Raw genomic sequence first — 25296 nt, forward strand, 5'->3', positions numbered from 1 at the left:
GCTGCATCAGTTCAGGAACTATGCCCATAAAATGTTAGGTTAGAGCCTTATCTTTGTCTTGGATGCTGGAAGACCACATATGCCATAGCCAAATGTGTACAGAACAAGGTCAATATATGTTCCCAGAGTTATTTTGGTTCAAGCAGCTGACCACACACAATCCGAGATGTGTGGATAAGCTAAGCATATGGAAATCCTGTCACCACTGGCTGAAATCAGTATTGTTATTATTATTATTATTGACATTATGATTAGTATTATCTTATTAAGATAGTAATAGCAATAGATAAAAAAATAATCTCTAAATATAAAGGAGAAGGGGAAACAGGTGAGATGGATAGGACTAGTAGTTTAGTACTTAGTGACTAAATTCTTGTGGAGCCATTTATGTGTAAACATAGTTAATAAACTGTGGCCCTTGAAAATTATAATTACATATTTTTTCTTTTGTTACATTGAACAGATATGGGAGCAGATGCTGGCAAGGACGAGCCTTGAGAACTTGCTGCCAGCTGTGTGTCCTATGATTGCTTCTTGGCTCTGCCTCATGATGGCCAACCCCAAGGTTCCACTTGAGCCAACACTATTACTAATTGCTCATCATAATAAGGTGAGGTACTAATTTTTTCTTCTCTGCAGGTATATTAAGGTTTATTGTTCCAGAGAAACACATTGGCTTGTACACACCTTGTGCATATGTGGTTGCCACATACATGCATCACAACCCCCTGTTTCCATATCTTCACTTCAGTGATATTACAGTTTTACATGTCTATTTTGCATATGCCTATTTTAACGTACTCAATCTTTCAGTCAGGTGAGGGGAAGCGATTGCGTGTCGGCGCCCTAAATGATCCAGCAGAAAAAGCTGAAGCCAAATATTACCTGGGTGGTTGTGAACAATATAATGATCCTTGTGAGAAACAATCTGTGGTTGTGAGAGCCAGATGTGCTGCTGCAAGACTCCTAGGTAAATGTCCATAAAAAATCATGATTTTTTTTCCTGGTAATTGGTATATGAGGTATGGTTATATTAATGAGAAAGAATGTTTTTTTAATTTTTTTTTTATTCTAATGTATAATTCCCTTCATTTCCCAAATTTATTGCTGTATTTTGTCAGTGAATGAACTTTTTGTTTCAGTTTGTTTGAAAGCATACACACTGTTATTTATATTGGCATGTGTTTCATATAGAACAATAACAACTGGTGGTTCACATATTAGTAATGCTGACTGGTGAAGTTGAAAAGAGAGTAGCTGGTACTTTTTATATATATATATATATATATATATATATATATATATATATATATATATATATATATATATATATATATAATTTTTTTTTTTTTTTTCCCATTTGTTCCCACTTTTATTTTATTCCTTTTGAAGATAAGAATCACATCCTTTTTTACTGTTCCAGGTTGCCTTTCAAACTATGTGATTAAGCCCATGCCAGGGATAGTATACCCTCCCGAGGAAACTCCTGTTCTATGCTACATTCGCCTTCTTATTGCACATCTCAGCTCTCGTTCGGCAGTGCAGCGACTAGCAGCAGGAGCTGTGGTCAGGGAATGGGCATCAATGTATGCCAACCAAGAGTGCCATTCACTCCTTCAGAATGCTCTACATTCATGTCTGATGGAGGTTGTCTACTATGATGAAATTGCTTTGTCATTTACAAGGTGAGTTGAGCAAGGTTCTTTTATTCTTTTGGATTTTGACGATAAGTCTGTTACAGGTGTGTGTTTAGTATAAAAGATGGTTATTTGTTACTAGAAGTGTGATATATATGGTATTTATGCCTACATTTCTCCCTTCATAATGTGTCTATTTAATTTCAGACTACAGCAGGAAACACGTGACTTCATGGCTATGCTAAGACATTATAAGCTTCCTTTAGATGAGGCCTTCATAAATGCTCCAGTATTAACCTTAGAACAGGTAAGCCTCAGTAGTTTCTCTTGTTATTTTGTTTGTTTTAGCTTAGTGGCATCTGTTTAGCTTATTGGTTTATTGTCTTTTATTATTTAACTTTTTTAGTTTTATGGACATAGTTTCTTGTTTAATTTATTTGGGATTATGCTGTCTGTTGTTTTTTCACTTTTGGCACAAAGGTGTCTGTTGTTGTTATGTTATGTAATCTGGAGCAACTTTTTAAACAAACCCTAAAGGACAGGTGACTCATGTCATATTTTGAGAAAGAAAGCTCAAGACAAGAAAAACGTGCATAAATTGATCAGAATGGCTGAGAAAAAAATGGAATTTACCATTATTCACTGTAAATTCCCCTTATGCTAGGTGGTGGTTATCCATGAGTAATGGGGGAGAAGAATGGTGATACATCATGGTCACTGTCAGTGGCTGGTGACTTTGGATAGCTCAGAGCAAGTGCAAGATTGTTGACCTTTTATAAGGCTAGTTATCTACTAAGAACTAGATCCATGAAATGTAGGAATGGCTGATTACTTCTTAGAAGGAGATGGAACACTGACATATTAGCATTTTTCTTTCATATAATAGTGGAATAAAATGCATTTGTGTTTTTAGCCTAGTGCTTTTTAGGAGAGTGTGAGGTTCTCTACAATATTATTTTGTGAAATATATCTACCTATAGATGGCTCCACAAATACTCAGACACCAAGGAGGCAATTCGTTGTCTATGTAACCTCACCTGATTTTCCCCTTCCTTGAGTTTTTAAGATTTTTTTTTCTCTCACTTTCTCTCTCTCTCTCTCTCTCTAATGCTGTTGATATTATTGTTTTTAATATTATAATTATTACAATGTTATTAACAATGCTAACAGCAATATGAAATAAGATTAAATATTTCCAGAAATCAAGGAAAATGGTAAACAGGTGAGATAGATCAAACTGGTAAATGACTTATTGGTGACTAAGTACTTGTGCAGCTATCTGTGTGTAAATACAATTAATAAACTGAGCTCACTGTGAGCATGGCACATACGGACATGCCATCATGACAACTTTGGAGTAATGCTTCTGTAAGAATATCACATAGTCCCTTTACTGTGTGTACTTGATCTAGATTTAGATACAGTACCCCTCAGACAGTATTCTTTTGGGTTAGATAAGTGGTGTACATGTTTCCATTTGATGAATGAAAGGGTAAAGGACTATCACCTCACATACCTTCAGTTGTTCAAATTTTGCTTTTTCAGGAGGAGCACAGACCTTTCTGAGTCTAATGTGTAAATCAACAATTTACTTATTGAAATAAGAATGGGACATGTGTTTTGATGGTTCACATATTGGCAGCATTGAGTAGTAAACTCAGTGTAGGGTACTGTACCATCATTCATCCTCAGCATTTTAGCCATAAGTCATTTTCCTGATATTTTGTATTTTTTGAATTTTTACTATTTCAGATTCAGAATCTCAGTGGGCATGTAGCTTTAACATTATTTAACGGAGGACGCCTTAGACCCAAAGTTCATAGTACACTGGAGGAGAGACGGAAAGCTATTCAAAATAATGTGTCACAAACCTCAACAGACCAGATAAGCTTATCTACGACGTAAGTTCTGTGATGGTTCTACTATGGGAGTAATTTAATATTATGTTAACATTATATTATAAGAAACCTTTATTATGGAAAATTTTCATTTGTAGATATTTTATTCATCATAAATTCATATCCCTTTTGTCAACCTCTCATCACTTATCATCAACTGTTCTTATGTACCTATGCCTCAATGAAAGAGTTAAGTACAGCTTTCATCCTTCAATCATTACAAACCACAGGCTCACTTGTAACCATTTACTTTGTAACATATGATAAGAATGATAGGTTTTGAAAACCATAATTGTTTCTTTCTTAATATATTATTAAATAATATTGTTAACTTGTATTCTTTGTCCTCTTTACAGGACTCAGGCAATAATATCTGGAGCTGTAGTGAGATTTCGGATTTTACCACCCAAGCTCAACCCAATTATTAAGCCTCTCATGGACAGCATCAAGAAGGAAAAGATCGAACAATTGCAGGTATGGGACAGTCTTTAGCCCCTGCTTTGCAAGGTATAATTAGGTCTATTATTATTATTTATTATTTTTTTTTTTTTTTTTTGTTCCCTCTGAAAAAAGATTATTGAAAAATGATTTTGCTTATAATGGAATAAATAAGGTGATTGCCCCACACGTTAAAAGATGTCAGTGTGAATGGAAAGCTAGGTAGGCTATATCAAAAGTTTATCTTTTGAAAAGAGATAGTTTCTAGATGTTGCACTCAAATGCAAATCTAAGTTATCTTATGTACTTATATAATATTTATGTTGCTATCTATAAATGTCAATAGATATTCAGATATTGTTTAGACATCATTTTTATGCAATACTAATATCAAGCTTTTCTTTTAACTATCTCTCTGATAGGCTTTAGCAGCAAAGGACCTTACCAAACTGCTGGAGCTGTGTATGGACCGACAAACCAACCCAAATGGCAAAGTGATCAAGAATCTTGCTTCTTTTCTCTGTGTAGATCAGGAATTTACTCCTAAAATTCCTCATGAGGTAAATTAAGAAAAAATAGTGTATCTAATAGTGTAAATTGGGAAAGAATAGTGTACATAATAGTATAAATTGAGAGAAAAGAGTGCATATAATAGTATTATTTGAAAGAAGAAAAAATGTTCAGAAGTTAACCCTTTCCCAATGGGTAGTATTCATAGTGGCCTGGGCCCTGCTGCCGGGGGCTTATTTTGTCTCCCTAGCATGCGCGACCGCTCATGCCAAATACCAGCTTCCCTTTCTGTTTCTTCGTAATACTACGAACATATGTTGCATTTTCAGTTATCATTATTTTCTAGTCTCTATTTGCCATATTTCCTGATAAATCAAGACTGAAGGATATTTTTGTTTTATGTAGACTCCATAGTTGATCATTATTTGTTCTATAGTCTGAATAAAATAAGCAGTGTGTAGCATCATGGAGTTGAAATTGTAGGTTTGTTGTATTATTTTTTTTTGGTATGGTAAAAATGAGAAAGTGTTAAAAACGTCTTAATCACATTTTCAGTGGCCGAAAAATAATATTTTGCCCTGATTGTAACAAAAAAAACCCTCATGGCATGTCTATACATACACCATGGCATGTATGTACATGCCCCTGGCAGATAGTCCAGCCATGCCATGGCATGTATGTACATGCCACTTGTCGGCAAAGGGTTAAGTTGATGCAGAGAATATAAATTGGAAAAAAGGTGTAAAAAAAAAAGTGACATAAGTCAAATTAGAAGTTAATTCCTACTAAGGCACTGGAAGATCTATACCCTGGCCCTGATTCTTTATAGCAGTGTTTTTAGTAAGGCTTATTGTACTTCATTAGGATTCATCATATGAAGTATTCAAGCTGAACAGATATATAAACAAGGGGAAGAACAAGAATATGCCAAAGGCTGTATTGCTATATTGCTTCAGGGCAAATTTTATTATATATATATTCTGGCAATTTTCATACATTCTGTATTTAAGTCAAATGACACACAGTAAAAAAAAAAAGAGATAATAATAATAATTAGTTATCTTGTCATCTAATCCCCCTAATCCCTTATTCATTGTTGTAATGGGGGAACTTAGGAGACGGAGACTGGGGCCCAATGTAGGGGATCACCCCTACCTTCATCCTCAGCCCTAGCCTCAAATAATTTTGCATGGTCTTTTCTTCTCCCCTTTCCTTTTCTTCATCATCCCCTTCTTCATCATCCCCTTCTCTCCACTTTCTAAAGTGCGAGATCCATGCTGACAGGATGAAAGGCTGGCTTTGTGTAGTCATGACTGGCTTCTGGGAGCCATGGTTAATTGTCTAGCCCTTACTCCTCATTGGGACCCTGAGGGGTAGACCGTTTCCTCTCCTTATTTATTTCAGGCTCACTGTGGTCAATAATGAAGACATCTTACCCTTATTTGGGCCATTAAGGCTTGTTCTTTCATCAACTAGCCTACATAAATTTGAATTCATTGGTTTCTGAATATCCACCCAGGTCATTACTCATCCTTCAGAATACACCCCTTCCTCTCTCTCAACATCTTCCACTCCACCTTCTACTGCACAATCTTCTCTGTTGTCTACCCCCACCCCTCTTATTACTACTATTCATCCTTATTGTCCTCCTCCCAACAGTATTACCTCTCTCCATACCACCCCATCTTCCTCCGCTCCTGTCCTTCTACTGCTTCCACCTCTACAAACCTTTTGAGTACTCTTTTTGGCCCAGCCAAGTGGGATCAATTCTTTGTGATTCCCCCTACAGCCCTGTACTCTGACAATACCCTCTCTTCCAACAATGTCTCCAAAAACAGGTAGACAAAGTTTCCTTTTGCAGTTGTTATGATCCTTCACACCTTGTCACAGTTACATCTGAGTCCCAAGCTCGTGCACAATCTACCCTGGCTGACCTCACTGGCAACTCTATTCCTGCTCAATCTCCTTTCTTAATACTTGTACCGGAACTGTTTCTGCCTCTCTGACTGATTGTCCTATCTACAACAAGGGCTGGTCAGACTGTGAAAATGACTTGCTTGCATGCCTCATTGATTATGATGCAGTGGCAGTCTATTGCTACATTGTTCCTCCCAGAGGCCAACATAAGTCCCACACCAATATTACCAAGATTAGCTTCATTAGACATGTCCTCCCCCATGAAGTTTATATTGGTAGAGTGTCCTGCCCTGTCTGACCATATCGACCCCTTCCCTGTCAGTGGTCAGAAATATTGATGTTTTGGCCACCCAGCCAAACACTGTCGCTCCACAGCCCTCTGCCCTCTATGTGCCCAACCTGGTCATGACTGTTCAAATTGCTATGCTCATTCATGCATGTGTGCCAATTGTGGTGGCTCTCATAATGTATTTTATAGGAGATGCAGTGCCTACAAGCTCGAACCTGAGGTAACAGTTCTCAAATTCAAACTAGGCCTCACTCTATGTGAGTCTAGTTAAGAAGCATGCTGACAAGGTTTTTCTCTTTCTACCTTTTCCAAAACTGTATTTCGCTCCGCTCCCCTCCCATCTTCTCAAGAAGTCTCAGCATCTCCCCCAGTATCTCTTCGCTCTACTCCAAGCCATCCCATCTCTACTCCCTCTCTCCCCCCCAGTCAAATTCCTTTTCCAGTCTAAATCCAGATATTCCAATCTCTACCACTTCCCTGGTGCCTACCCCTCCACCCCTCCTCCTTTTCAATCTACTTATTGCACCAGACAATCTGAATGTTCCATTCCATCTTCTCCTACCACATCCTCTCCTACACCCACCACTTCCTCTGCTCCTCAAACATTGGAAGAAAAACCCACAATATAAAAACTACACAAAGCCAGCCTTTCATCCTGTCAGCATGGCTCTCGCACCTTAGAAAGTGGAGAGAAGGGGATGATGAAACATTATTTCCCAACTCCCCTCCGGAAACTCTTGAAGACATCCAAAAATTCATAAACATGACTCAAGAAATAATTCACTCCCTCACCCACCCTCTAATCCCTCTATTCGTTTATGCTCTGCATTTAAAGTATTTACCGATATCCATCCTCCTCCTCTTCAAGTTCCCCCTACCCCTCTTCCTCCCACTCACCCAAAAAACACCTCATCCTCTTTCTGTCCTGTGCATAACCATTCCCTCTTCCTTCCTCATTATTCTTTACCACCCCCACTTAGATGCTCACGTGACTCCCTTATACCTCAACAATGTCCTTCTCCGGATCCCTCCCCTCCTGACATTCTTCCTGATACTTCACCACCTTCCCCTGTTCCCATATTTCATTCTCAAGATTCCTACTTCTGCAATTAGCTTTTCTTACCATATTATTCTTTGATTGTTTCATAATAGCTCTTTTGCAGTTTTCTCGTGCATTGTTACTATCTCTTCCTCAGACACATACTCTCCATTTTATCTGATTGCCCTATAACTTTAACCACATCCCCATTTACAAATCCCCACTGTATTCCATTTGCTCCCCCTCTTTTCACTACCATCCTCTCCTACAGCGTTCTACAATCTTTGACAACTAACACATTTTAGCCTGATAGTTAACTGCACCCTTTTTGCCACAATACTCTACCATAGTGCTATATGACCTTTGATATCTAGCACATTTATGTCTTAACCATTAACCACTGTCCATTGTCATCTTTGCATATGAAGCTCTAAACATTGCAGTCCTTTAAGGATTAAACATATTTAAGCTAGTAACCCATTTTTTAACAGGAATCCAAGAACACAGGAGATGCCAATAAACAAAAAGGAATATTGAGCTTGTCATCACAGCTAAAGGTACAGATATTCTCTTTTCATAGTTAAATTATGAACTTGTAGATATGAGAATGGGTTAATTATACATAGCAATATACAACATTTATTTCAGTTGGTGTGACATAGGTGCAATTCCTGTATAGATTCCAGAATTGTATATCAAAATTACTGCTCATATACAGTATATCTTGTCTTCATAATGAGTGAAATTTGGTAAAGTTGGTTTAGGATAGGCATTCAATTGTATGCATTTCTCTCTGCATGGCAGTCATCCATCTCATGTAAGCATGTGTGAGATCTCATTCCTGTTATTGGGACATTGATTTTAGCTGTGATAAGACATCTAAATTATTCATTACAATGTGATATCATGTCACCCATTGCCTTTGAGTTAAATAACAAAAAATAGTTGTCTGGAATTTAACTTTTTTGTCTTTTACCATGTATTTTGGGAATGGCAGGATTTTGTAATTGCACTCTTCATGGGTTAAGATAAAATGTGGAATTTGCTAGAAGAGAAATCAGGCATAAAATCGAAATCTGTACTTGAGATTGGAAATTACAGGTATTATTACTTTAATGCATGTTATTCTGGAGAATGAAATAGATTCCATAATCCTCATGACTGCATAACTTTTACAGAATGCAGAGCGCCAGCTTCTCAGGCGAACTTCATCAATTACAGGACGTGGGCCAGGAAGACCGCCGGCCAATGCAAAGAAAGAAGACCCTAGTGAGGTTACCGAGGCAATCTTAGACTCAGAGGTAGCTTGTGATTATTTATTAATATATTGTTCCCATTTGTAAATTTGTTATTGTTACTTCTTATTATTACTTATTGTATTATTTTTATTAATTACTGGTATTAGAAATAGCTTCTGACGGTCAAAGGATGTGGAACATTAAAATGAACAATTAACATGATTATACAGTGTAAAGAGATTAAGGGACACTGTTACAAAAATTACAGTTTTTAGTCTTTTACCAATGCAACTTCATTTATTTATTATTAATTTTTTTTATTAAAAAAAAGTCATTTTGATGCAGCACATTTAAGGGAAATAAGATTTTGCATCCCAGTTTATACTTCATTATTATTTTTAAAAATTATTAATTATTATTATTGTTATTATTATTATTATTACTATTATTATTACTTTTTTTTATTTATTTATTTATTTATTTTATTATTATTATTTTTTTTATACCCAGTACTCGTGATACAAAATTTATGAACAAGCAAATATTCTTATATATTACACTAGATACAGGCATGGTATTACTGTTTTCCTGAAAGTATACTTATTTGAAATTCTAGAGGTGATTAGACTCACAACACACAAAACTAAGTATTGAAAAGAACACATTTGTTTTATTCCCTGAAATCTTAGAGTAGGATGTTGTGAATTAGTAATAGTATGATTATATGTACATGTCATATGCTTTTAAAGTAAATTAAATCAAATTTGGAAGTCATTTGACCTTTTGATTTCCAGAATCAACAGCTAGCAGAAATTCAGCGGAGGGGATGCACAACCGCTCTGACACATGTTGCTCAGTATTTTGGCGCTGAACTGCCAACCAAAGTTCCTCAGCTATGGGATCTTATGTGTAGTCCATTCAGTGTACCTCCCCAGAATGAGGTTACTGTGAAGGATTCACAGGAGGCAGTACACCAGCTGCAGCTTCTAGAGGTTGTGGTACCAACTCTACATCCTAAGTTGGTTGAGGAGGTTGGTTACTCTCCTGATGTCAGGACTGTGACTGAGAATTCTTAGATTAGAAGTTAGCACAATTAGTATCCTTCTTAACATATTTAACATTTGGTTGACTGTTGTACCACTGATGAGACAGGGTGATTAATATTTTGAGTTTTTGATTAAGAAAAAAAGAAAAAGAAAAAAAGTATATTATGTAAACTGGATTAAAAACAACCATATGTTCTGTTCACTGTATCAGCATTTTTTTTTTTTTTTTTTTATAAACTGAATAGGGAAAATTTTATAAGTGAATGTATAATTTATTTGAGAAAAATATTGGATGTGAAAGTAACTGTTCATAGTAAACATGTATGAGTTGGATGAATTTAATACTTGTGTATACAGACACAGACAAACACCCAGCATTGTGCCTGAGATGAACACATACTAACACAATATTAAAATACGCCTATTTCAGCATACAAAAAGTGATCTCACAAATTCACAAACTGCTTGGTAATGAGAAAATTAAAATGTATCAATTTTCTCTTAATTATTTTTACTTATTTTCTCCAGGAACTGCTTATACAGACAAGTTCTCATTTATCATTGCATTTTGTAGGGTCCTGAGCAATAAACCTGCAAGTTTTCATCTTGATCGAGTACCCTGTTCTTGAGATAATTGAAATTCAATATATACACACATTCGTACTGTACATAACACAAAACATTATTAATCTATCTACAAATGATGTAATGATGATGTAGTAACAAATATGAATTTTTCCAGTTCGAGACAAAGTTAGAGCTGTTTGAGCACTGGCTCTACCATCCATACAGTGAAGTGCGCCACATGACAACTCGAGTGATGGGCTCCCTTGCCACTGTGCTGACTGTGCCTGTAATGACCTATGTGGTGGAGCAGGTTGTGCCAGCACTGACTGCCATCGATAATGATAACAAGAGACAAGGAGCTGTTGAATGCATATTTGCTGTCATTGATCGTTTGGGATTTGATGTTGTGCCTTACATTGTTCTCCTTATTGTGCCTTTATTAGGTAAGCAAGGTCTTTTTGTGACATTGGTATCTGGGCAGAATTTTTTAATAGAGGAGCTGTGCAATTAGTAAAATCCTTTAAAGAGAATCCTCTACCTCTAAAGAGGTATTGTTTGCATAATGTACAACAAGATATATGTGCACAGGATATCTGAAATGTGATTCTTAACTCAATACCACTGGGAAAATGCTGTGCTCAATTTTTTTGTGTGAAATTTGTGCTTATAGATGGTTCTGCTAGGGCTTAGCCACAAAGGAGTCAATTAGTAGACCTTGTGACTTTGTGTGATTTCACCTTTCCTTGAATTAGTGGGAATTTTTTTTTTTTTTCTCTCTCTCTCTAATGCTATGAATACCGATGGTGTTAGTTTTATTATAGAACATTATAATTATTGTAATGTTACAAACATTAATGGCAGTAATGTAAGATAATGTAAAATATTTTCAAAAATCAAGGAAAAGCATAAATAGGCAGGACAGGCAGTGTCAGTTGTCAGTTGTAATACTGATAACAACAGTATAGAAAAAAAAAAAAAAATCCTGCAAACTCAAGGAACAGGGAAATCTGGTGTGGTCAGTAGGGCTTACACTAATTAAATCCTTCATGGCTGAGTACTTATGGAGCATCTTTGTACAACAAAATTCACAAAAACCTGTAATGGACAGTACATGTACCCACAGCCAACAGGTTTAAATCCCCACAGCAAATTCTGTAAATTTTATTTGATCACAGTTATTGCATTGATAAGAGGAGCTGTTACTCTTCTCTTTTTGGATGCTTACTATGATGCTTGAAATTTCTATTAATCTGTTGTTGCTGGGTGTACATGTACTCATGTATTGTCCACCAGTATTGTTTTGTTGATGGCTGCAGAAGCACTTTGTCATTTTTACCTACATGACCTCACCAGTTCCCACATTCTTTGAATTTTTGGAAAGAAAAATATGTATTTTTATTAGTTATTATTGTTAATAATGTAAAGAGAATTATGCTATTAATAATAACAATAATAATAACAAATAATAGAAATGAAAACTTTTTCTAAAAAAAAAAAAAAAAAAAAAAAAAAAAAAAAAAAAAAAAAAAAAAATCAAGGAATGTGAGAAACATGTGAGGTCAGGTAGGCTTAATATCAATATCGTGCATGATGCAAAGATGTCATCCTGGTGCGAGGAATGGCCTACAATTACTTGATAAGATATCATTACTGCGTAAATGGATTAATAACACAAAACCAGAGTGGACAATGCATGTACCAGTCAGTTGAGCATGAGGTGGATGATTCAGATGGAATCTTGATCTCATTTTAACAGGCTAAAAATTTAGGAAAGAACAATAGTTAGAACATGCCATGTGACTAACTTCTTGTTATCTTAAAGAAATACATCAGCCCAAGTCTTTATAATTTTGTAGTTCTGTAAAAATGATACATGGCATATATTCCCCATAATAGTATTTGTGCATAAAGAAATTAATTTCTTGCTTCTTTGTGCAGGTCGTATGAGTGACCAAGACAATAGTGTTCGCCTCATGGCCACACATTGTTTTGCAACTCTCATCCGATTACTGCCTCTTGAGGGGGGTGTGCCAGACCCTCCCAGTCTGAGTGAAGTCCTCTTACAGCAGAAGCGAAGAGAAAGGGAGTTCCTCGAGAGACTGCTTGATCCATCCAAAATTGAGAATTACAATGTTCCCTTGCCTATTAATGCAGAATTGAGGTCATACCAACAAGTAGGTTTATTTAATGAAGTGTATGAAAATAATTGTTTGCAATGATTTCCATTTGCTTTAAGGATAGTATCTAGGATGATTTGATTATTTTTAAGAAGAGATCTGTTTGATCTGTAAAATAGTGAAGTTACAAGATTTTAGTATTAATGTTATCAGACTAAATGTTATCAGCATAAATTTTGGTAAACACCGTTTAAGTGTGTATTTCAAGTATGTATGTTCTCAGACTTGTGGTATTATACAAATAAATCTTATTGTGATTTCTCCAGCTCCACAAAGAAGTGTTTACCTTTCATTTAAGTCTTAATTGATGGACAGATTGTTCTTTTATGCAAGAAAATGGAGCAAAATATGAAAATTACTTTAAAAGGTTTAGGATGTTCAAAAGGAAGTCTATAGCCATGACAGATTACATGCTGTCAACAGGTTGGTAATCATTTTTTGAAATATATTGGAATATCCTAAGATCTCCTACAGCACAGTGTGTAATGATGAATCAGTCTTGAAAAACAAGCATGTAAAGGGCAAAGTAAATGTGGCTTTATAGATGCCAATATGTTGGTAACATTTGAAGTAGAGGAAAAGAAAAATGTTTTCAATAAAGGATTTCTTTTTTCAACAGAGTGGAGTGAACTGGCTTTTTTTCCTGAACCAATACAGACTTCACGGAATCCTGTGTGATGACATGGGTCTTGGGAAGACTTTGCAGTCAATCTGTATTCTAGCAGGTGATCACTTCAGCAAAAGAAAGGAATATCAGGTAAGTGTATTGTTTTTGTTTAATGATTAAATTAGTGTTTGGGATTTTTTTTTATCCCAGGATGTAGTTAGCATAATTTGTTTGCCATTTTTTTTTTTGTTCCTGAAATAGTTTTTGCATTTAATAATACTCAGTTACTCCTGATTTTACCATCTGTTACATACGAATGTTGATGCGTCACCCTGCAGAAGTCGGGCCAAAAGGGAAGTAAACCCCTCCAGTCCCTGGTGGTTTGCCCTCCAACCCTCACAGGTCATTGGGTCTATGAGGTTGAGAAGTTTGTCAAGAGGAAATACTTGAATCCACTACACTACTTTGGTCCTCCAGCGGAGAGATACAAGTAAGCATTTTACAAAAACAAACAAACAAAAAAAACTACTACTTCTACTTCTACTCCTACTTCTACTTCTACTTCTACTTCTACTACTATCTACTACTACTACTACTACTACTACTACTACTACTACTACTACTACTACTACTACTACTACTACTACTACTGCTACTACTGCTGCTACTAATACTACTACTACTACTACTACTACTACTATTATAGACAAGAAAAGTTATAAAAAGTAAAATGTAATACAAGTTTATTTATTGTATTTACACATATATGGCTCTACAAATGCTTAGTCACCAAGGAGTCAGTTATTAATCCTACCTATCTCACCTGTTTACCCTCTTCCTTGACTTTTGGAAAGGGCCCTTTGTATTATTTCATTGTTTTAAATGTTGCCATGATTATAATAACAATTTAATAATCATAACATCAATAACAATAATAACAGTATTGATATCAATTGTATTAAAAAGAAAAGCACATTTTTCCACTGATTCAAGGAATGGGAAATCAGGGTCAGACATTAGGGCCTACTAATAGACTCCTTGCTGGCTGAACACACGTGGAGCCATCTGCAATAATAAAATTCACAAAAAACTACAGGGGACAGAGCATAAATCCATAGTGGTTGGGTTAAAATACTCATTTTGTGTATTGTTGTACAGCTATTTTATCAGCAGTAGAGTATTTTGTCATTCAATTAGGTGTAATTACATATCATTAGTGAATTTATATTTTTTGTATCTGTATTTTAACAAATCTCTATTTATTTTGTGCTTGAAGATAAAATAATGTAAGAATATAAGTGGCTAAAGGAAGGGATTTTACCCCAAAAACATTTTCATCATCATTATTATTATTATTATTATTATTATTATTATTATTATTATTATTAAGATTATCATCATCATTATTATTATTATTAAGATTATCATCATCATTAAGAATACTATTATTTTTATAGACTAAGGAAGTTCTTCCCAGACCACAACCTGATAGTAGCATCTTATGACATAGTAAGAAATGAGATTGATTTCTTCTCGCAAATTAAGTGGAATTACGTGATTCTCGATGAGGGTCATGTTATAAAAAATGGAAAAACAAAGGTAATGTATTTTGGATTCAGTTTTACCTTAATTTTTTTCTTTCTTTCTTTCTTTCTTTCTTATAATCTTACAAAATCATTAGACAAGGTAAAAATGATGTATATGTTATAGATTTCAGAAAGTAATACATTTTGTAATATATGTTTCAAGGTTCTCCTAGAAATAAGATCTGAAATGAAACACAGGAAATTAAAGGAATAGTAAAAGGACATTTTGAGTCAGACTAGACTCCAATCAAATTGATAAAACAAAGAGAGGTGTCTATTCTGACTCAAAACAGGATTTGTTTCATTTCATATTTTGACTTTCATTTCATCCTTAAACACATTATTATGTCCATAAAGAGGTCTCTTGCTTATTGTTGCTTATTCTTACTTATTTCATTTATTCTGATTCTAAGCTGTATATGCAATTATATATCATCATGTGGCTAATTCTAGGTATTTATATTGTATAGAAAATTAGTCATGTAATTGTTCCTTTCCTATAAGTTAGGTCATTTTAGGTAAATTCACTAGAAGGAAAGGATAACAGGAATGACTTAAGAAGTATAAGTATTTTCATTTGTGTTCTTGCAGTCTTCAAAAGCCATTAAGCAACTTGTGGCCCACCATCGGCTGATTCTATCAGGCACCCCCATACAAAACAACGTCCTGGAACTGTGGTCACTCTTTGATTTCTTGATGCCTGGATTCTTGGGCACAGAAAGGCAGTTTATGGCCCGCTATGCCAAACCAATCCTTCAGTCACGGGATGCTAAGAGCTCAAGCAAGGAGCAAGAAGCGGGGGTTCTGGCCATGGAGGCACTTCACAGGCAGGTTCTTCCTTTCCTACTGCGGCGAGTCAAGGAAGATGTTCTGAAAGATTTGCCTCCTAAGATTACTCAGGTATAAAATTTAGGGAGACCTTTTGAGACTTACCATGTAAACATCTTGCCTATTTCAGATTCACCAGTCAGTGCCTGTATTAGATCAGTTTTGATACCTGTATGTGATACATGTACTCTTTACCTGCATTGCCACTTTAATTATTATTATGAGTCAAAACTGAGGCTTCAGATGTTGGCAGTGATTAGTTGGTGAATTTGGAAGTGGGGAAGACTGCACTTAAGATCTAAGATTTTTTTTTTTTTTACTATTTACTATGTTTTTAGCTAGGAGTATATAAGGTTTTAAGGTAATCACAACTATTGATCTTAAATAAAACACAAGAAGATAAAAAAAAAATATAGGCCAATATCACAAACATTGGTATTTCAATTACAGGATTATTACTGTGATCTAAGTCCTTTGCAACAACAGTTGTATGAGGACTTTGCTCGTACACAAGCCAACCAGGATATAAACGATGCACTCAGAAGTACAGACCAAGAGAAAGAAGTTGGAAACAAGCCTCATAGTCATATATTCCAGGTGAGAGAATAAGTGTCTATTATTATTCTTATCTGTTTCAGTTACATCATTATTTTAGTGAGATCAGTATTATTTGGTGACAGCATTCTCATTCTTAATGACAATATCAACCTTATTTGTAGTTATATTATGCTTGTTTTCATTTAAATAATTTGAGACATTTTTAGTAATTTTTGGATAAGGACATTTTTGTATGACTTTTTAGTGACATCCTTGTGATTCGTTCCTCATTTTTAATGCCTTTTTTGTAATAATTTTAAGTAACAGGATTTTAGTGACACCATCATTATCTTCAGTTATGTCATGATTGTGTTTATTAACATATTTTGCTTCATATATTTCATGCATTGAATTTACATGGGTAATACATTCACTTTTTTTCAAAAGATTTTTGTAGTTCAGTGAATCCGGTTGTAGTTTTTTCCAAATACTTTAAAAAATATGTGTTCTGAAACTCCAGGCACTCCAGTATTTGAGAAAAGTGTGCAACCACCCGAAGCTGGTACTAAAGCCACAACATCCTGAGTACGAGCGGGTAACAGCCCAACTCAAGGAATGTAGCTCTTCTCTGTCAGATGTAACACATTCTGCAAAATTGCCAGCTCTGAAGTAAGTTTGTGGTTGGACTATTTTTTTTTTATCTGTATACTGAAATATACTTTAGCTTATTTACAACTAGGTTGTTCTAATATGATATGGATAATTCAAGGTCTATTTTTTTTTTTGTCTCTTTCAGTGTGCTTACATACCTAAGATGAACTATTGCTTTATTTCATCCTTTTTGGGCCAATACTGAAATGTATTCATAAATGAACAGGTCTCCCTTGTAGACTGTATAACATGATATTTACATTGGTAACTACATTACAGACAGTTGCTTCTGGATTGTGGCATTGGTGCTGGTGGAGGAACAGAGACTGAAGTTGTTGTGTCACCCCATCGGGCACTCATTTTCTGTCAGTTGAAGGGCATGTTAGACATAATTGAAGATGATTTACTAAAGTAAGTAAACACTTTTTGTCAACAAATATGCACTTTTTTATTTATTGTATTCTGTTGGATATAGGCTCATTTTTATGCAAAAATCACAAGCACCCTGTTCTTTGGAAAGCATGTAAAAAATTTTTAACACCTTATAGGCGACACTTGCCAAGTGTGACGTACTTGAGGCTTGATGGCTCAGTCCCTGCAGGATCCAGACATTCCCTTGTGCAGCGGTTCAATGCCGATCCCTCCATCGATCTACTGCTGCTCACAACACAAGTGGGAGGGCTGGGACTCAATCTGATAGGAGCAGATACTGTAAGTTTTTACAAACAAAACCATTTCTCTAATTGCAATCTTTTAATTACTTGCTGTTCTTAACCTGGCAGTAAGAGGTTAAGAATATTCTTATGGCTGTTTATTCACAAAACCATTTCAGACTTGAGGCAGTGTTAAATGTATGCTATGTATAAATTCTTGTAGGATACTCCCTTTTTTTTTTTTTTTTTTTTTTTTCCCATATACAAATGCATTTTTAAAAATGTTATATCTTATTGATAAAACTTTGTATAAAAAAAATTATAAATAATTCATTAAAAAATGTATCATTACAGGTAATTTTTGTAGAGCATGACTGGAACCCCATGAGAGATCTACAGGCCATGGATCGTGCTCATCGAATTGGCCAAAAACGTGTTGTGAACGTTTACCGCCTTATCACGAGAGGAACCCTCGAGGAGAAGATTATGGGGTATCAAAATAATTTGCATCTTGTAATATAGCACAGCAAGGATTGAATTTAACACTTCATGGTTTAACTTTGTTGAAATAATCTTTGCAGCTACTGATGGTATTTTACTGTCTGATTTCAGATTGCAGAAATTTAAGATGATGACAGCAAACACAGTGATCAGCCATGAGAATTCTAGTCTGCTTAGCATGGCCACAAATCAGGTTAGTGGAGCTTCTAGTAGAAATTGATTTGCTTCCGGATGATTCATCAGTTGCATCTGCTTAAATCTTAAATGTATATATATTTTTTCACTGATCTTCTATTAAGCTTCTTTGGTTGTGTCTGATAACATAGGATTGTTATAATATATAGTCTGTTTAGGATTTCATATACTAAAAGAAAAAAAGAAAAAAAAATCACTAATAAATATATTTTTTTTACTTTTATTCATTCATTCTTTTTCAGCTGCTAGATCTGTTCACTCTTGATTCTGGTGGCAAGGCTGAGGCACAAAACAGAGGTGATGACACAGGTAGCACTCAGGGTCTTGGAGTTGGCTGCACAGGAGCAAAAGCAGTGCTGGAGAATCTGCCAGAGCTTTGGGATGAAGACCAATATCAAAGCGAATATGAACTCACAGCATTTATGCAATCCCTTAAAAAGTAATGTGAATAAGACAGCCAAGTCTTGTATGCTTTGCAAAGTATTTAATGAAATGGGTCATGCAAAAAACAGTATTTTTTTCCAGGGAGGATTTTTTTTTTCTTCAAATTTTAATAGCTGTAGGTATTCCAGAGGGCAATAATAAACAATGTTGATAGTTGTATCTTTCATTTGTACATTGTGATACAATGTAATACACTAAACCAGTCATTCCAAGAGAAACCTTTTACTTTTTTTTATTGCGATAAAGATTATATTTTGTAAGCTTTGGTGTTGCAAATGTACATACTATTGACTTAAAATTGCATGGTGTTGATCTATCACAAGACAAACTTTGGGCTCCTAAAATAGATCTAACTAAAAATAAGGCTGTTTAAGTGTCAGAACTATCAAAACAAAGACCTTGCTTTCAGTATTACAGTTATGCAATGCATATTTTTTTTACAAACTCACTGTAACCCAAAATTTGATGTCAGTTACGGTTGTCAGTATACGTCATAAGTGTTAGTTCCTTCCACTGGACAATCATTTCCTTTCACTGGACAGTCATTTCCTGATTTCAATAATTCATAGCTTTGCCTGTCAACTGACATTATTACTTTATTCTTTATAACTTTCTTTTATGATTAAGTATACTTTGTTTCTCTAGTGGTGTCATCATTTTTTATTTAAACATTTTGGTCAATTATTTTTTTATATTTCATTGGTTTTGATGCCACGCATTACAACATTTTACCTGATACGAAGTGACAATGCATCCATTTAGGCTACACATTTGTTACAGAACTGGCCGAGGACTCTTGTCACTTGAAAGATTCCATTCCATTGTGAAAGCTGTCCTAGTAGAGTACATCTTTTCAAAATCCTGGGTGCCACTCCTCAGGCACTGCCCCAGTATTAGAAGTATATGCCTAAGATAGCTTCAAAATTTTTACTACATAATATTTAACATATGTTTAAAATGATCATAGACTAGACTAGAGCAGATCTTGTTACAGAATGTTCCAGGTCTGTCTCCCTAATTTCCTCTAAGTGCATTTATTAGGCATAGCCAAAAGTTGGGTAATCACTGATTTGAGTTTGGTTTCAGAGTAGAAAAGAGGCTAGTGGAACTCTGGTTTTAATGTAATAAGTTGTTCATCTGTCCATTTGTGTTTGTGGAATGTATGCATCTTTTTTTTTTTACCTCCTTTGAGCCTTTGTTTTACTAGAACAAAGTGAGTTTGTCCAGAATACAGAAGTATTGTAAGGTTAGCATATCCTTATTTGGCTTCAAAATTGCTCTCAAATTTGCCCTGATTTTTTATCATCAATGGGATCTTAAAATGACTTCATAACCTTTCGAAAACAAGCTCCTCCCAAGAGGAGGATCCCAGTGTTCATAATTACTCCATAGGGTGTTGATGGCCATTACCCCTAGGGGTGAAGATAAAGCTTGTAAAGATGATTTATACTTCCCTGACCAACAACCAGCTAAACTGGTACTCTGGTTGAAGATGGGAAGTCATCCAGGACACCCAAGATAACAATGGCAACAAACTGACTGAAACAGAAACTGGTGTACTTTAATGAACAATGACAGGAGAGATATCGTATCCAAAGGTTTAATGCAGCCACCTCAGAAAGCATGCTCTGTTCCCTTTTGGAGCTGGCTTTCACTGGTCTATATTCTTTTGACTCTAAAATTAGGAGAAATTGCCCTTTCTGTGAACTGACACTACTTTGTAATGCAGGAGAGTGTATAACAGAAAATATGAATATTACATAATGATCCTTACATCAGCTAAATGTCTTAATGTACAGTCTAGATTTACTGAGGTGGTCTCAAGATAGGCTCATACTTTACTTTATTTCAGATATGACATGTGCATTGATTTTGTTAGACAATTTTTAAAACATTTATTGTGATACACAGTTCTATAAAGTTTGCCACATTTATAGATTATGATGAAAATTAGGGAAAAAAAATAGTTATTTGACAGTATTTTAAAATGTATACTTCACTGCATCATCTGTTGTGTTTTTTTTGTTTTTTTTTGAGATGTAGGTTGGAACTGGAGGATGCAGCTGAGTAGGAGGCTGAACTTCCAGGGGAGGTTGTATGTTCAAATATTATCAATTACAACAGTATGTTATGTACATATGCCTGTCTTTGGTAAAATTATTTACATCTTGTGATTTGGCAGACAGCTCACTAACAGTATATAATGTTTCTGTATAAAAAAGAAGAATGTTTATATAAAGCATACAATGTATGAACTTATTGGTAATCTCAATTAAAAACTTTTCTACACAAAACTTTTCAATTGCACATTTTACCTACCTTTCTAAAATAGTTGACTTTCTACAATGTACTTCCCAAATTACCTGGCTGGTAGAAGGCAACACAGGTCTGTTTTAAACATTGCATTGTCTTAACGTTGGGTAATAGTTGCCGGACTTATTTTCACCTCTTATCTGGTACACAGCCTTATCCTGTTTTGTTAAAGGAAACTATACAATTATTATTGCTAAATGCAAGGGATTTTGAGTTTTTACCTCTCAATTCCATTGTCATTAATGTTTTGGGGGATTATTTATATCTGCCTCTCAAAATTGATTTCCCAATGAGTTTTCCAGTGAATTGTATAAAAAGAGAAGGATATAGAAAATTGTCATTTCCAGGTTCCCAATATTAATTCCTTAACTCATTGCTGCCTAGAGCATATGTCCACTCATTTTGTTTTGTGAATTTTGTCTAACCATAGATGGCTCCACTAGGGCTCCGCCAACTAGGAGTTAAAAGTGTAAAAGGGAAGAAGACATCTGTTTTGTGCTGAAGCTGGACATGAGAAATGGTGATGAACCCTATTAACAACAACGTGCCCGAAGTACAGCTGACCCCCTTGCTTATTTCGAGACATATATTACATCTGCATTTGCATGCCATGAATCCTTATTAGCCATATTCTTTGACCTAGAAAAGCATATGATACTACATGGCAACCATATTCTCCAAAAATTGTCCTCCCTAGGCATACATGGAAACATGGGTGTCTTTATAAAGTCTTTCCTCTCCAAATGCACTTTTCAGGTCAAAATTGCCTCTTTAATATCATCATCATTTCCTCAGTTCGAAGGGGTCCCACAAGGCAGTGTGCTAAGCTCCACTTTATTTCTTCTTGCCGTTAATGACACTGTCTCAGTTTTACCACCAGAAGCTCGATCATCACTATATGTTGATGACTTAACCATCTTTGCCTCTAGCACATCCATACCAAATCTCCACCAGTTCCTCCAGTCTGCAATAATCAGTAATATCTTCCTGGGCCACTAACCAAGGCTTCCGTTTTGTTACCTCCAAATCTTTCTCCATCCTTTTCTCTCACACACATGTAAGATGCCAACCTCCACTCTTATATGACACTCCACTCCAATACCATTCCTCTGGCAAATTCTTTGGCATTATTTTTGACTTCAAATTGTCCTGGTGAGACCATATCTTTTACATTAAAGAAAAAGCTTGCTGCAGCCTCTGAATCTTACAAAATCTGTCCCATATATCCTGGGGCTCAGATCACAAAACTCTACTCCATCTTCATGTTACCTTGATCCTCTCCACTCTCGATTATGAATGCCACTTGCACTCCTCTGCCTCAACCTCCTTGCTCATCTTGATACAATCCACCACTGTGGTCTTCGCTTCGCCCTAGGTGCCTTCTACTCCTCTCCAGTTGAGAGCCTGTACACTGAATCAGCTATACCATCTCTCTTGATGCTGTACCCTTCTCTCTCTCTGAATCTATGCTCGATTTCACCAACTTTCCCTCACTAAACTAACCGTCCCACGATCCCTATTTCCTACTTTTGCTTCTTCTCCACGTTTACCTACTCATTTCTCCATTCACATGGATACCCTCCTCTCCCATTCCCCATTTCCCCATCTCCAACCTCTTCCATTTTCTGTCCATTCTGTCTCTCCATGGCTTATACCTAACCCCTGTATTTGCTCCACTGTTTTCCCCCCTGCTGATCTTCTCACCCATTTCCTTAACCATGTTTCCATCCATTCTCTAGTATTCATGTTTACACGGATGGTCCTAAATCAACCTCAGGTATTTGTTCCGCGGTAACTTTCCCAACTCACACTTTCAAATACCCCCTCCCTCCTGAATCCAGTGTCCTTACTACAGAACAGTATATACTTCTTTTTGCCTTAAAACACATATACGCACTCCCTTCTTCCTCTTTCACTATTTTTACTGAGTCCCGGAACTCAATAACTCTCATAAAGTCAAGACACTCGACCAACCCCCCTTGTCTGTAAGATCCAGAACTGGCTGTTCTACCTATCCACATGCCGTAAAACTATCAGATTTTGCTGGGTGTCCAGCCATGTTGGAATCCCTGGCAATGAATAGGCAGACACTATAGCACGCTACACCGCTATGCCCACATCACACCAACCACGTTTCTCACACATTGCAGCCACGGATTATAACCCCCACTTTAAAACTTTCTTGTATAACTGCTGGCAATTTTTCTGGTCAATTCTCCATACTAACCCCCCCTTGCTGCTGTGGGGGGGCTTGAGGTCCCAATGGTCTGGTGAGCCGGACCAGAGGGCTACCCACACTGGAGGGGTCACCAGTGAGAGATGAGAAAAAATGGCGTCCTGGTGCACCAAGTCCTATGAGAAGGGATGGTGCACCCATCCCTGATTTGTTTCATCTTGGACCATGGAGAACTCTCCCACATGTCTCTGCCGTGCATGGCATCCTATATTACTAGGAGACAGGAGTCCTGGAGGTTGAGCGATGCTGCAAGCTGTGCCCTGCAGCTAGCAACACACCTCTTTGGTCTTTTATTCTGGTTAGATGGGTGGCTTCATCAAGGCTCAGTCATGTCATTCGGCTGGTCAAATATGGTTAGGGTCAAGTAGGAACTGTTCCGTCGGTTGTACTGTAATAGTGGCTGTGTATATTTCCTCACTACCCCTGTGGCTGTTGGGAGATTTTGAGCCCAACCATAGCTTCCCCTCGTTGGACTCCATGGTGGGTGTGGGGGTGAGGAAATGAAGAATTCTAATTTGTATGAGTACTACAAATTTACAAAGATCTAGCTCTCTCCTCAGTCCATTAAGGAAATCTTACCTGGTAAATATGAAAGTATCTTATATAGTAAGTACTTAGTAGTGAAGACCATTGATGGTGTATCAATCATGGATCTTGATATTTTTGAAGTACATCAGAAAATAGTTGAGGTGTGTCAACGTGATCCTTGCATCACCTCACAGGGAGATGGTAGCTTGATAGTTGAGGATTTGTCACCAAACGAGAGTGACCGTCTGCGTGCGATATGCAACATTCCTGGGGCTCAAGTTTCATGTTCTCCTCACAAAACACTCAATCAGTGATGAGGTATTCTGAGGAGAAACTGTTAGAGGAACTAAAGAATTTTAATGTAGTGGCAGTAAAACGTTTTAAGAAGAAAGTTGATGGTTTGGAACAGTCGACACCAGCTCTCCTTCTAACTTTTGATATGTTAGTTCTTCCAGAATCAGTTAAGTTGGCATGGTAAAAGTCATATGTGCCCAAAACCCTATGCGGTGCTTCCACTGCCAGGGTTATGGGCATGGAGAAAGGAGAAAAAATTTTTTTCCAGAGGCAAAGTGAGTGCCCGTGTGCTGTTTGCAAACTCAGGGAAGTACTTTGCTTCGGTTCTAGCCCATCCTCCTTCCTGCCATCCCTTGCCTTCTAGTACTTCTTTCACCACACACTGCCACTACCTTAAAACTTCAGTTCTCAATTGCTGAAACTGCCTCTGATGAGTTCTTCCACCAGAAACGGAGGAGGAGTGAGGGGTCTATTGAGGAGACTCCTACCAAAGTAAAGTCTTTGGAGCCATCAGTCATGGCTCCAGAGGCCTCAACGGTGACAGCTCCAGCTGCCACCACATCCACAGGGGCCTCCACTGCTAGGCAAAATGCCCTGAAGCAAAAACTTAGGTACACCTTTTGCCCAGGCAAATGATTCTGACCCTGTTCAAGGACTCCTCCCAAAGTGGGGTCTTTGGAGCCGTCTGGCAGGGCTCCAGGGGCCTCAACAGTGACAGCTCCAGCTGAAACCACATCCGCAAGGGCCTCCGCTGCTAGGCAGAATGCCCCTGAAGCAAAGGCTCAGGTGTGTCCTTTGGTCAGGCAAAGAAATCCTGAGCCTGTCCAAAGGAAGCCTGTGGAAACTAGTTCCACAGGTAAACAACCCCTCAAAAGAGTCTCCCAAGATTCTGGAAAGGGACAGCCTAAAGGTGTGAGGCAAACCTTGACCACAGGTGCTGCCAAACAACTTATGAAGGGATAGTATGAAGAACTGGATACCTAATCCAATGGAAACTGTCAGGGATTTCATGCAAATGGGAAAAACTGCAACATCTGATAGCTTCATGTAACACCCGTTTGTGTATGCTACAAGAGATTATGACCAGTGAAAATCGTCCCCTTTCCCTGAGAGGATTCCAAGTTCAGGGCCATTATGGGACCTTTGACAATGGACCTTATGGAGGAG

At 36.6% G+C, this 25296-nt stretch overlaps 1 protein-coding gene across 1 annotated transcript in view; it reads left to right on the forward strand.

Annotated features, from left to right (window-relative positions):
• The window catches only part of LOC119595193 (TATA-binding protein-associated factor 172-like), a gene marked incomplete in the record, with an annotated part of 67374 nt that extends 46314 nt beyond the window's left edge, over positions 1–21060 (forward strand). Inside the window, 23 exon segments of the mRNA XM_037944361.1 lie at positions 464–610; positions 814–970; positions 1424–1685; positions 1845–1944; positions 3390–3538; positions 3892–4009; positions 4396–4533; positions 8220–8285; positions 8907–9029; positions 9761–9997; positions 10755–11022; positions 12518–12753; positions 13376–13513; positions 13702–13853; positions 14821–14962; positions 15541–15849; positions 16228–16374; positions 16835–16983; positions 17245–17376; positions 17514–17676; positions 17973–18109; positions 18231–18312; positions 18557–21060. Coding sequence (XP_037800289.1) covers positions 464–610; positions 814–970; positions 1424–1685; positions 1845–1944; positions 3390–3538; positions 3892–4009; positions 4396–4533; positions 8220–8285; positions 8907–9029; positions 9761–9997; positions 10755–11022; positions 12518–12753; positions 13376–13513; positions 13702–13853; positions 14821–14962; positions 15541–15849; positions 16228–16374; positions 16835–16983; positions 17245–17376; positions 17514–17676; positions 17973–18109; positions 18231–18312; positions 18557–18757 — 3753 coding nt within the window.
• Positions 21061–25296: the final 4236 nt, after the last annotated feature.

Source organism: Penaeus monodon, chromosome 35, assembly GCF_015228065.2.
Source record: "Penaeus monodon isolate SGIC_2016 chromosome 35, NSTDA_Pmon_1, whole genome shotgun sequence".
Classification (NCBI taxonomy): Eukaryota; Metazoa; Arthropoda; class Malacostraca; order Decapoda; family Penaeidae; genus Penaeus; species Penaeus monodon.